The 14,754-nt window shown below is 34.6% G+C and overlaps 1 protein-coding gene and 1 long non-coding RNA gene across 2 annotated transcripts; both read left to right on the forward strand.

Annotated features, from left to right (window-relative positions):
* The first annotated feature begins 232 nt into the window (after nt 1–232).
* LOC140742907 (uncharacterized) lies at nt 233–2,814 on the forward strand. Its single transcript, XR_012102310.1, has 2 exons — nt 233–295; nt 1,916–2,814. It is a non-coding gene; the product is annotated as an uncharacterized LOC140742907 (long non-coding RNA).
* Nucleotides 2,815–9,987: 7,173 nt separating this feature from the next.
* LOC140742906 (uncharacterized) lies at nt 9,988–14,038 on the forward strand. Its single transcript, XM_073073976.1, has 3 exons — nt 9,988–10,119; nt 12,500–12,775; nt 13,847–14,038. Exons 1-3 carry the CDS (start codon nt 10,104–10,106, stop codon nt 13,969–13,971), a joined length of 417 nt encoding a protein of 138 aa, XP_072930077.1. The 5' UTR covers nt 9,988–10,103; the 3' UTR covers nt 13,972–14,038.
* The last annotated feature ends 716 nt before the right edge of the window (nt 14,039–14,754 follow it).

Here is a 14,754-nt window from a genome sequence, read left to right on the forward strand (position 1 = left end):
TACAATGTAGTATCCTTCTTCCCACTCGTCGGCATCGCGATTGTTTAGCCTTTTAAAAACAAAAAAGTTTTAAGACCACTGACACTGCGTATGACAGTGACACTATATTGACAGCTACCTCACTTAATTTAGAGTCTATCATTTCCAACTTAGTCTCCTTGATAAATATGCATGCTGTCTATATCTAGGAGACTCTTTTGTTCTTATTGTTGCAGTATGGGTTTTGATTTTGGGAGGGTGGGTAATTATATTTCAGATCACCATTCATAAAATTATAATCAGACTTCGCTTACAGGTAAGCTCGTCTAATTTTCAATTTTATTTCATGGTGATCTGAAATATAATTGAGAATTACAATGTAGATGTTTAGAGACAACTGCAACAGTGGAACATGTAATTAAATTAAAGATTTATTACCATACATATATATTATTATATGGATTTAATTACATTGCTGAATATTTATTCGTTCTGCATCATATGGATGAGATGTTGTGAAATCCATAGTGCTTAGTGAGATTTATTCTCAATAATAAAATATATATATAAAATATATATAAAAATACAACATGAAAATATCATATTAATAAGAATTTTTTCTCTTAATGAGGTATAATTATAAAATATACATAATTATTAGGATTGCTAACTGAATATTTACTCTTACTGTATAATATGGATGAAATGTTCTGAAACACATAGTACTAAGTGAGATTCCCTCTGAATCAGATGAAATAATATTCAGTGCAATAATAATGCAATATTTTGCTCTAAATATATTATTACTAAAATTGGCCAACAATAATAATAATAGTAATATTTCAATTTAGTCAGTATTAATGATTATTCAATTCAAGCTTTTGCACCTTGCAAAAAATAAATACATACAAGGTCGAAAATATGTTTTCTACCCTCCATAGTATGTCATAATTATGTGTAGAATTAATTACTTGGTCAATTTTATTGACACAAATAATACTATTTCCTTTGCTATGTAGCAATATATGTATAAATATGTTTCATATGTGATGTGCATTATATAATAATGTACTTTTATATAATACTATACTTATATGAACCAGTAGGTACATTGTATGTATTCCAATATTATTAAAATAGGAAGCCATCCCATGTTGAATATTTAGGAATTAATACCATTATTTATTGACAAATTATGATTGGGTATTTGATTTGATCTTGGGACGATATATGTCCCATGTGAGATAAATTTATATTTTATGTTGTAGGTATACCCGGTATAATATTGGGTGTTATACCTACTTTGTTTCTTTATATTAGTGTGCATGTTCAAGAGGGACATGATCATTCTTAGATCAATGAAACATTTTAGTTTTATATGACTTCCTGTTTTTGTAGGTATGTATCGGATTTGCAAAAGTTACTTATACTTTTTGCTGTACCATGCTTATGCATGCCCTCTGTAAAGTTACATATCTATATGGTTGGTTGGAAAGCTTATGATGCGTTTCCTTTTGAAATCCAATCTGACTTTCGATCTAACATCTTTTCCTAAAAATGTGTGTAACTATCAGTTATGTGTATGTATAAGTTGATATCAGTTTTCATAACAGTATTTATGTATATGATTATTTCAAACCCCATTCATGACTAGACCAGAAAAGCTTATCTTTACTCAAAAGTATTTGTGCTGAGCATTTCCAGGATTAATTCAGTTTTAATAAGTCAAATATTTTATAATTTCCGTGGGGTTCTGGCTTACTTAGCCTGTAATGATTACTAACACAACAGGTTCTAGTTACAGCTCTGCCAGTGATAAATTATAAAGTTATTACCCACATTTTTCTCCATCTTAATTCTTTAAGAAAAGGAAATTAGATAAATCTTCTATATATAATAATTATTTATATATATAATATAGTTTTCTTTGTTCCAGGTAAGATGTCTGCCATGTGTGTCCTATATAGTAATGTTAGAGTCCTATATAGTAACATTCATCACACATACCCCTAAGGAATTCCTATTAATTCTAGGGATGCTAGATTTACATTTGAGAATTGATTGGACATGCAGCTTACTTTCTTTGTTTTATGTTTTATAAGAGCATCTAGGTATACACGCTAGGCACAAAAAAACCCAAAGAAGATATCATATTAATGGCTGGCCATTCACATGATATAATAATATTGTTATTAATTTTATATCATTAATGTGTCACATATTACCATGGTGGACATTATTTACCCTTAGCCTAAGCTTCATTATGAAATGATAACAATTTCAGTTTTAGTGTAACTAACATAGACATTATAAAGACTTAAGTGCAATAGCAATTCTCATATTATGCTTGTCTTTATTCCAGGGTTAATGGGCTGCTGTGTTATTTGTTGACCTGATGACTGGTGTATAAATGTATGATGCATGTTTCTATATAAACCCGGTGTTGCTAAAGGAAATGTTTAAGCAACAATATAAATAATATATTATTATTTGATTGCATTTTGTAATGTTGGGAGTACCAGGCTTCTGTTGTAAAACATTACATAGGTACTACCAATCTTTAGTCAATTTTTTCATGATGATCAACCTCATATTTTAAGCAGTTATGTACAGTAAAAGTGAAAAATATGTGCAGATATTTAATAATTAACCATATGTTTGTGGACTGAACTTCCAAACCTTTAATTATTACTGTATTTATTCCTATTGAGTCACTGAAAGATAAGTGTAACCAAATCCAAAATGTTAATTTTGTATAAATTCTCACATTTGTACATAAAGTTCACTCTTGACATTCACATATTTGCATTTATGTCACATATGCCACATAAATAAGTAATACTAAACAAGGTTTTTGAATTATTTACAAGTATGGACATTTATTATTTAGCACATTTGTATTGTTATAGTATTGCAGGTATTGTTATAGTACCTGGCCTTAGAATAAATCATAAAGGTATTTGTGTCCAAAGACAACTCCAGACTTCTGGATTGATTTTATCACTGTAAACCAGTGTATTAAATAGATAATTTAAAAACTTCAATTCAAGTTACATCTATATATAATAGAGTTATATATATTATGTAAGCTCAATGACTTTAAGTAGGTACTCTGTACCAGTAGTTAAGTGGTGCATTATAGTTCTGATTGTACTCCTTGATACAAATCTCCTTAGAGTTATACCTTAATAATACGAGTATTTCCTGAAATCCGCAATATCTTGAAATACACCTAATCTGGATGTTAGGATATTCATATATACCTAGCCCAAAAGATATCAAATCAAACAGCTTTATATAGCTGGTAACTGATTAACTTTTATTATACATAATTTGTATATATGTGAGTAAGAGGTACTACAATATAACCCATGTAATATTGTTTACTTTGAGCCATGTATTTGCTTATAAAACAGCTGAAATTGAGTAGGAACTATAGAGTATCCATAACAAATCAATGAACTCTGCTCGATTGTGTTGAGGTATTAACACAGAATGCTACTATCAAAGCTAGGACTTCAGACGCTGGATCCAATATATGGGATACTTATATTATTCTTTCTTCATGTGACTACAAATATATTGGACAGATAAGTGTCAGTATCAATAAGCCGGAGTCTTGTTTGCTTAATCATTGTCCTCCTGAGGTGGTTCTTTTGAGAGAACATGCCTTCTGTTCTATATCAGGTTAACATGAAACAGTTGTCATGTATATACACCAGTGTGTATGTGATAATGTGAAGAGCACATCTATTACCATTTGAGATCGAGCATTGGATTAACTAGTATACAAAAATAATTTTGTCATCAATGTTGTAAGATTTTTATCTTGACGTCATATATTAAATTTTAATATCATATAACACAATTGATTTGTGTGGAACAACCAATCTCAACCAATTTAAAATTGGCAACGGGGTGCTGCATAAAACATTTATGTCACAAATGTCTATTTTAGACATTGTTTTCTGATAAGATAGCTAGTCTTCTATCATTTGTAATGCAGCTAAGTGACTTTCAATGTCTTCAGTATGATTCCGTTACATGAGCTCATGAGCATCATGCTGTGCAGTGAATCCTGATAAGATTCTTATATGCACGGGGTTATATTTGTTTTGGGTTAGCGCACCAGCAATGTGATGATTCCTATTTTCTGTTCTCCACCATGTATTACATATATTTTTATCGTGTGTATTGTGGTGGAGCATAAATGACCTATTATGACCTTTATAGGTAGCACTAGTTAAAGTTTTATTCTGAGAAGAGCATCAAAATGTACCAGGTTGATTTCCTCAGTTCTCATTGGAATATGTCATTCATCCAGTTGCTTCACACATACCTCCCAATTTTAGAGAACTCTGATGATATTATTGTATTCACTCGTTGTCCCAGTATGTTGACATAATATTTTCCATTTCTGTTAGGACACTGTTTTGTCATATAGTTACAAATATGTTTTGCTATTTGCATTAACTCCATGAATGATTCCTGAAATTATAGCTGGTTCTGAAAATTATTTTGTCAGAGTTGGTATAACAGGGTTGGCATAACCTTGTGTTGTAGCAGCTCTAGCTTGGTGCTTATAAATCATTCATGCTTTATACTGTGTATTGTTAGTGCAATAGCTAGTGATGGAAGCATTCGAGCCATTTGCCACATATAAATGTTAGCGCAGGTATCTCGTACTCAATGGCGAATGAGTGAAACGTTTAGTGTCAACAAAGTAACACTTGGAGTATCTCGTACTCGACGGTTCTGATGCTTTGTATATTCGACCACTTGCCACATAGAAATGTTAGCGCGAGTATCTCGTACTCAATGGCGAATGAGTGAACCGTTTAGTGTCAACAAAGTAAAACTAGGAGTATCTCGTACTCGACGGTTGTGACTCTTTGAATATTCGAACATCTGTCACATATAAATGTTAGGGCCAGCATCTCGTGCTTAATGGTGAACATGGGAACCATTTAGTGTCGACAAAGCGACGCCACGAGTATCTCGTACTCGGGTGGGTGGTACTCGTGGCTCGGGTGCATTTTATATTTGGACCATTAATTGCTAAATTATATGCATAAAAATGCAAGCATCTTACGGTTAATGGCGAATATGAGCACCGTTTGGTGTCTGTAACGTGCAAGAGCGAGATTGGCGTGCGTTAATAGTTTTGAAGTTGTAGATACGAGAAAGTTTTTCAAACAATATAGTTTCTTTCTAAGCATATGTTAGTTATTTAGGCATTTTTATAGTTGTGCACACATAACTGTAAAAAATGAATACATTATTTTCTTACATACCTGGAAAGTGATTTGTACATAACCTATGAACCGGTGATCCAATCCGAGGAATTGCTTCATAAATTCTTGCTACTGCGACCACAACTACGCGGACGTGATTCTTCATTCCTAGTTTCCATTTTTTCACTAGTTTTGCTTCACTATACACGTTTAACAAAACTTTGAAAAAATAATATCACGATGCCTTGGAAGCGCGAAAAAGAAGTGAGGTAGCTGTCAATATAGTGTCACTGTCATACGCAGTGTCAGTGGTCTTAAAACTTTTTTGTTTTTAAAAGGCTAAACAATCGCGATGCCGACGAGTGGGAAGAAGGATACTACATTGTAATTCTCAATTATATTTCAGATCACCATGAAATAAAATTCACGTATTGATATTATAGTTTGACATTTTATTGGACTTTTACATTATTATTATTCTTGCACTATTGTTTAATTTAATATATTTGATATTTAAGGATTTTTTTGACTAATTTGATTTTGAAGTTTTAAATACTTTTATTTTTTATGTATATTTATTTACTCACAATTAATTAAATTTACAAAATATAATCTATCTAACAATTTACAAACTATAAATCTATATACAATATATACAAAAAATATAATTTAAACAAAAAAGAAATATTAAAACTTAAAGAAATATAAAAAAAAAAATATAAAACAATGAGTCCAAATCACTGCCTCCCGGTAGAGTCCCAAGAATGCTGGCCGCGTTGCCACGTTGTATGGCCAAACTTATTCTTTGATTTGATTTTTGGATATAATTTGTATTTATTAACAATTAATGTTTAATATAATTATTCACATTTTAATTAATTTCACTACACTAACGCATTAGGTGGGCCTGTTATTTTAGATGTAAGTTTTGAGTGAATAAATAAATAAATAAATTATAATAAAGAAGCTTAAAATTTTGAAACGTGTTTTGTAAAACCCAATTGATTGACCCTTAAAGAAAGCCTGTAATTTTAAAAAGTATAACTAAAGTGAGTAGAAAATAATCATTTATTATATAAATTTTCCATATTATGTATTTAAGGTATATAAATTGGTTTTATAGCACTCTGTGACCTAAACCCGCATTTTAGCCACGCTTTTCCGTGTCCAAAGTAGCCGATTTTTACACTGTATTAATGTCAGTACAATACCCTCACAGTTGTAAAAATAGTACATTACAATACGAGAAGTTGTAAAAATAGTACATTACAATACATTACAATACGAGAATTTGAAAATTAACAGTGAGTAAGGACTATATTGTTTAAAGCAATAATTATGTTAATATTTTATTTTGCATGTATTTATAAATATTTTTGCCATTTTGTATATTCTAAGCAGTAGCATCAATGTAAGACTAACTGTTGAGCTGTATCGAATTTTATTGTTTGTTTTGACTGTGTACTTTCGCTACACACCAAAGTAGGACATATTTAAATTAGGAATCATTATCAAAATTAGCCATAATACTACTCCCGTAAAAACTTGATAAAGCGAAGTATTTGTTGTCGTACGGCATTCGAATTATCGAAAATTTGGATAATTGCGTTTATGAAGAAAAGCTATTTGATGCAATTGAGGAAGGCAATGGTTTTCGACCGTATGTTTGTACGTATGTATTTTTCATTTTTGTCAAACCTAAAAGACTTCACTAATATTGACATATGATATGTCGTTGTATTCATCTAAATTGCAGGGATAAAATAGGCTATATTTTTAAGCAATCGGGTTTTTGGTTTGTATTATAACTTTCTAGTTACGATTTGGCTGCTTTCTGGAATTTAAATGTATATATCACACACAACGTAGCTAATCTGCGGTTATTACAAAATGACTTGTTCACGTTTGGCGATACAAATAATTCGTACAACTGAGGTCCGGATAATCGATTTTGTATTGTATCACTATTATATATTATGTGATTGCTTATCATGTTTCTTTAACACGTTTAGGTGGAGATGCCACTAATTATTTTAAGATTTGTATTGTGGTGTAGGATTTGCCTTTATCTAAATATAGATAACTCAAAGGTGACTCACTGACACAGTGATCAACGCACAGCCCAAACCACTGGACGGGTCGGGCTGAAATTTGGCATGCAGATAGATGTTATGACGTAGGCATCCGCTATGAAACGATTTTAATAAATTCTACCCCCAAGGGGATAAAATAGGGGATAAAAATCGTAACGCGAGCGAAGCCGCGGGCAAAAGCTCGTCACGAATAAAAGAATAGGCCAACTGAAAACTTGTTAACACAAAAATCTACTAGATACAAATTACTAAATTTTCTAAATCAAGACTTCTGAACGCGCCACAGCCCTGCGCACGCGATCGGGTGCGGGGAAGCGGTGCGGGGCGCACCTTCCTCCGCCCCCCTCACCAAGACGACGGAGGCGGGAGCTCTTTTATACTCGAGCGACCAGCCAGTCCCTTAAAAACGTTCAAAGCGACCGCACGCTATTACTCTGTAAATTTTCAGTTAACGTTATACCAGCTTAAACACAGTATACATCTTTTATTTCGGGGCAGTTACCCCTAGCTCAGGGAGATAGGGACTGCACACCACCAACTTCTTCACATCAAATTTCAATGGTTTTGGTTGTGTCACATTTTTATTGGTTTTTTAATTCATAATTTTTAGTTTCAATCATTTATAAGTTTCAAAATAATTATCATATTTTTTCATATTACTTCACAAACATAAGCGGGTTTATGTCACACGAGCTATAAAATAGTATACGATACTTGTGACATAAGTAGCCTATTATGTGCACGGCGTTTAGCACCCTCGCTGCGCTCGGGCGCTAACTTCACCCCGTGCAAAAATAAGCTACTTTGGCCACGCGTATCTTAATGTACTAATTTTGGACGTATTTATAAATGTTTTTGCCATTGTGTATATGTTATAGTCAAAGTCCGATACACAATCTCGTCGCGGAAGGACTGGTTTATCCTAGGTTTGGCCAAAGCCATCAGGCAATCCCCGAAATACATTTCAATTTCGCCCTTTGCCTGAAGAATTTTTCGTCAAACCCAGGAGCTCCTAACTTTTCAGTCAAACGTCGAAAGTAAATTATTCTGTTTCGGTTTTGGCCTAGTCAATCCTAGAAGCGACTGCAAAACTCGGTCAAACGTTGATCTGAACATGTTTAAACAGGTTCATAATGTCTCTCGCGGTGTTCCGACCGATTGTTTTGTCATTTCATGTTCGTTCATTGAGCGTGCGGGCGTGTAATTGTGTAAAATTGAAGATGAGTGAGGTTAGGTTAGGTTAGGTTAGGTTAGGTTAGGTTAGGTTTTTTTAAATTATTAAAACAATAAACATCAAAATTTTAAAAATGTTATTTTTTTATACCTAATCTTACAAACTAACCTCCGTATATTCCAAAGCATTTATTTATTTATTTTATACTTTATTGCACATCGTACAAAAGGTGGGCCTAATGCCACACGGCATTCTCTCAAAGCATCTCAAATATAAAAGTGAAAATCACGTAAGCTGACCAATCAGGTGTCAGAACTGGCAGAGTTAAGCGGTTCTTAAGACTTGAAAGCTGCTTAAATGATAAAATGCTTCCAAATATACGAAGATAAGACACTTCATACCTATATCGGAGTTTGACTCGTCAAACCCCGATTTAATAAAATTGTGTTTTGACGTTTGCCTGACCAAATTAGTCTCTCCCAGGTTTGACGAAAACTGTTTAGTCAAAGGCCGAAAATTTACATTTGTTTGGGCTTTGACTAAGTCATTCAGTCTGACCTGAGGATTGACCAGTCCAACCTAGGAGCGCCGGAGCTTCGGAGTTTGCCTATAACATATATACTAAGCAATAGCATCAATATAAGACTAACTGTTGGGCTTTATCGAGTTTTATTGTTTGTTTTGACTGTGTATTTTCGCTACACACCATAGTAGTCGTGTCACATTTTTATCGTTTTTTTTAGTTCATAATTTTTAGTTTCAATCATTTATAAGTTTCAAAATAATTATCATATTTTTTCATATTATTTCACAAGTACCTATAAGCGGGTTTATGTCACACGAGCTATAAAATAGTATACGATACTTGTGACATAAGTAGCCTATTATATGCACGGCGTTTAGCATATTACTATTTATTAAGATAGAAGTAGTAAATGAAAATTAAATCCACCTGATGGTAAGGGGAAATGTCCTCCATGGGCATCTATAATCAACTCGAAACAAAATTGAGTTTTATAGCCGATTCTCGGGAGGTGGAGATCAACCCCCATAAACACCCAACCTGGCTACTGCTGTGATCTCGGTCACTGCTAAGATTTGGGGGAGAGGGTGTTGATTCACCAAATTCCTATGGTTCTAATCCCAAATTCTTCAACAAGACGTAGGAGGAGTAGCAGACGAGCATGCAGTCCACCTGATGGAAGGTGGCTATTGCCGCCCATGGACATATGTAATCAACCCCAGATAGGATTACATATTACTACCTGAGGCCACAGATGCGCCGCTACCCCTGAGGACTAAGCTGGAACGCCTCGGAAAAGTCTGTCTCCCTTACCACACCCTTCAAAACGGAACACAGCAGCGCCTAACATTGCTGTTATCAGGTAGAAATAGGCGTGGCGGAGGTGCCGCCGGAGTCGAACCACAAAGGGTTCTACCACCTTCAAAATAAAATAAAAGAAAAATCAAAAAATAGTCAATCATATATTATTCTAAATAAGTAATTTATTTAATTAAATCTTTATTAAGACAATCACATGCTGACTTACTTACTGAATTATACTTCTTATCTTCTTCACGCCTCAACAGTGCGACCTCGCTTTCGAGTACCAGGAATTTCAAATGAGATGTATACCAGGTAATTTTCTCTTTTTAATTAAAAAAGGAGGTTTTTCAATTCGACCGTATATATGTTGTTTTTTGTTTGTTCGCGGGTATCTTCGTCGTTTTTGAACCGATTTTGATGAACTTTTTTGTTGGAAAAAAGATATTTACAAGATGGTCCCATTATAAGGAAATCAGGAAATCAATCATATTGGACGCTGTTATCCAACGAAATATACTGAACGCCAACTTCAGAACTATGTACTAAACCAACATTTGTTTCAATCATTTCTTACTTTGTAGTGGACATGGAAGTCGGCTGTATTTTTTTTGATAACTTCTTCATACTATATGACTCCGCCAACGACATAAAAAGACGTAATCGTTAAAATAAGTTAAACAAGGAAAAATTTTTCATTATTCACCTCAATTCTGTGAAAAAACAATATCATATTTTGATTAGTAAAGTAATAAAACGTATAAAAGATCAAATGTTATCACTATGACTAGTTAGATATAATTATTCATTTATATATATAATGATTATTCAATTTCAAACTTGACCAACAAAAATGAAACTGGTATTTACATAAACATTTTAATGCACGTCATTATTATGTATAGCTGATAACAAAACAATTTTATTTAGATAGCCTCCATTCGTTTCCAGCTAATCGAATTGGGAGCAATAGTTCAAGTGACGATAAACTAAAATAAAAATTACCGCAAAAGTAAATGTTATCATCTTTCCTTATGAATTTACGTAAATTATATTTACGTACGTAATTAAGGATTTAAATTCATAAGAAAAGGATTGATACCATATACACGTGCAGCGATTTTTTACTCTAAATATAATTTGCGTTACATAAATAGTATTATATACAGGGTGAATTTTTCAAATAGGCCTTCAGGGCCAAATCCGAAACTATAAGTATTAGCGAAAAATGCTGAAAGGTGTTCAGGCTTTTCCTTTAGTTTGTTATTTATCATTACTTCCCAGAATTTGATTATAAATTCATCCTGTATATACGTTCAATTACAAGGCAGTGAGATATCTTTACTAATCTATGTTTAATTGGCCAAATAGAAGTCGAACTCGCACACTTAGGTTTCCGTGCTGCTAAATTTTAATTTATTTTTTTATCTTTATTCGTTATTCTAACGACCATAGAAGTTAATGCTTTGTGAAAATTCCAATTGTCTACTTATTTCCCGCAGAGCTCAGTACCCTTGGTGTGAGTTTTTACGTTTTGACTAAAATGGCTGTATTTGTTTTTGTTTACGCATTTCCCATATATTTCCAATACGTTCTGATACAGTCCGCTAGGGGCGCTGATTGGAAATGTATGGGCAACTACGTATACAAATGCTAAAACAGTCATTTTTGTAAAAACGTAAAAACTTATACTAAGGGTGCAGATACAGGTCTGTGGCCGTTTCCGTTCAATAGATAAAGCGAAAAACTTTGAAAAATAGCAGTTCCTTGTATGGCAACCCCAATTATTTTCAAACCGTTATTCATACTCTAGAAATTCAAATGTCTATGTATTACATACATATATTTTACCGCTTTAACTTACCTACAGAAAAATAAAAAGTAGCACAAACCCTATAATATATTATATATCTTATTAAGGTTCCGTAAAAGGGTAAAAACGTAACCCTATTACTAAGACTTCGCCGTCTGTCCGTCAGTCACAGGGCTCTATCTCTGACACCGTAATAGATAGACACGTGAATTTTTTCAGAGGATGCATAAAGGTGACCGCTATAACAACAAATAGGTACCAAAAATAAAATAAAGTTGAATATTACAGGGGGTCTCCATACAACAAACCGGTATTTTTCGTCATTTCGCGATCTAACTGTTAAAAAGTACTAGAACGATAGTTGAAATGTTTACAATTCGTTTACTACTATAACTGATATTATAATAAATACAAATAAGAACGATAAAACATATTTTGATATGGTTATTTTATAAAAATAAGTAAGATATAATGAATGTGGTAGTACGGAAGCTACCATGTGCGAGTTCGACTCGTACTTGGCGAATTATTTACTATATTTCTTTGTAATAATTACATTGAATAATTACTTTTATAAGTAATGATATTTCGCCACCTTGAAATTGAATGAAGCCACTAAAAGGCTGATTTGTCAGCTATTTGTCATGTGTTTTTTTTAATTCTTGACAAATAAAAAACATTTTAGAGGAAATTTACGAATAAATAAGTAATACTGCGTAATTTACATAGTAAATAAATAAGTATTTCATATATTTTAGGGACATTTCAGCACGGAGACTTGACGAAACTCTTTTACGCAACTATTTCAATTCTCAAAACTGGTTACATTTTCTTGTTAGGAGTGAGTATTACTAATCTATGATTGAATACTACTCTTTCTAGTGGAAAACGCGACGTACTACGAAGTATCCGTATGGCGCATGTCGACATCAAATGCTTCGTTGCTCTTAGAACGTCGTGGGTCCATGGGTTACGGGACCAGCCAGCCGTTGGCGCAAGGCGGCGGGAGTCCCTGGCTCGTGAGAGGTCCCCTGGGAAGACTAAAAGCTGGTGATGAGGCAGGAGCCTCCGCTTGCAACAGATACGGATGCTCCAGAGCTCTTCTCTTGAGGCCAACGGAAAATTTACTGGAAATTGCATCACCACCTTGGTGGCATTGTAAGTATAGTTTTCCATTTTTTCAATACTATAGAAACTCAGTACCGTTTTGGTCAAAATGTAGTAGTAGTGATAGCCTAGTGGTTAAAAAACTCGGCCTCTCGGTCGAGGGGTCCGAGGTTCAAATCCCAGGCACGAACCTCTGATTTTTCAAAGTTTTGTGCGTATTAGAAATTAATGATCACTTGCTAAACGGTGAAGGAAAACATCGTGAGGAAACCTGCATACATGAAAGATTTATAAAAAAAATGTCAAATGTAAGTGAAGTCTACCAATACGCACTTGGCCAGCGTCGTGGACTATGGCCTAATCCTTCTCATTATGAGAGGAGACCCGTGCCCAGCAGTGAGACAGTAATGGGTTGATGATGATTTGTCAAAATAGAACAAAGTGTTTTTATAGTACAGACTACTATAAACGTAGCAAATGGGCCTGCAGTCCTGGTAGTAAAAAACAACTGCCGGCCAGAAACATCTGTAATCACTCGTATATAAGGCTAGTCTTACCTGGGGTCGGCATAAATTTGTTTCTATCCTCAAGGGCTAATTTGAAAGAAAATAAGTATGTCTTTCACTACACCTTTAAACCAGAAGACAGTAGCGCTTAACATCAGGCAGAAATAGGTGGCAGCGATGCCTACGGAGTCGAACCACAAAGTGTTTAACCACCTTTAGAGATTTGAAATGTTTAAAACAGGGCTGCCCTTAAGCCACATAAAAGTTTTTAATCTTTCAACTGAGAAGCAGAAAACAGAAGTTTTCTGATAGAAAATCTAGTCACTCTGCATCCGTGTAATTAATCGTCGCTTGCGCTTCGTATACCTTGCATTTAACAAAACTAACCACATTGTAAATCTTTAGTAATGTGAAAATAACATTTAAGATTATGATAAAATATTTGTATGCACGCCGAATATTGTACTTAATTGTAAGATTAGATAAGTTCTTGATAATTCTTTTGAGAATAAAGATTCGAATTTAAACCCAAACCGAAACCGAAAATCCCATCATAAGAGGACCAGCAGTCAATCTGCAATTATATTATTAATATTTTAAAATCTTGTCGTTTCAGTCCTCCTGGAAAAAGACGTGGGTATCTCCGTCGGCGCAGTGGTCCTGGTGGCGGTGTTCCTGATCTCCACAACGCTGGTAAGTGGTCACTGCCGCCCACGGACATCTGTAATCAACCCCAGATAGGATTAGATATTCCTACCTGAGGTCGGCTACAGACGTGCCGCTACCACTGAGGACTAAGCTGGAACGCCTCGGAAAAGTATGTCTCCCTTACCACGCCCTTCAAACCAAAACACAGCAGCGCTTAACGCAATTTGTCACATAACATTATTTCCCAGAATTTGATCCTTATGAGCGACACTATCAGATAGTGGAACAATATAAAGAGTGTATTTTTTTCAAAATGAACTCGTTCATTTCCCGGCTAAGGAAAAACTTAATTTAAAAAACTAATACTGCAGTTTTAGTTTTTATCAAAATCGGCCCGTAACTCCTTTCAGCATTTTTCGCTAATCCTTATAGTTTCTGATTTAGTCATGAAGGCCTATTTGAAAAATTCACCCTGTATATCGTAATCTTGCAGAGCACAAAGTCCACGCGTCTTGCAGCATCAGATCGTGTAGCAGCGGGTACTCGGACGGCTCCGGGGAGTCCGCGCCCGCAGTGGACCGCCGCCGCAAGCCGCGCCCCACCTGGGACACCTGGGACCCGCCGCCGCCAGACGTCACCCTAACCTTACACAGAGAGAGCGAAGTTTGAAGGCTATTGGGCTCATTTGTAGCGTGATCTTGTGCAGTGATAGCCTAGTGGTTAAAAAACTCGGCTTCTCGAGGGTCCGAGGTTCATCTGGGACACCTGGGACCCGCCGCCGCCAGACGTTACCCTAACCTTACACAGAGAGAGCGAAGTTTGAAGGCTATTGGGCTCATTTGTAGCGTGATCTTGTGCAGTGATAGCCTAGTGGTT

This window comes from Epargyreus clarus, unplaced genomic scaffold (assembly GCF_041222505.1).
Source record: "Epargyreus clarus isolate Ecla_fem2 unplaced genomic scaffold, WU_Ecla_fem_2.2 ptg000006l, whole genome shotgun sequence".
NCBI lineage: Eukaryota > Metazoa > Arthropoda > Insecta > Lepidoptera > Hesperiidae > Epargyreus > Epargyreus clarus.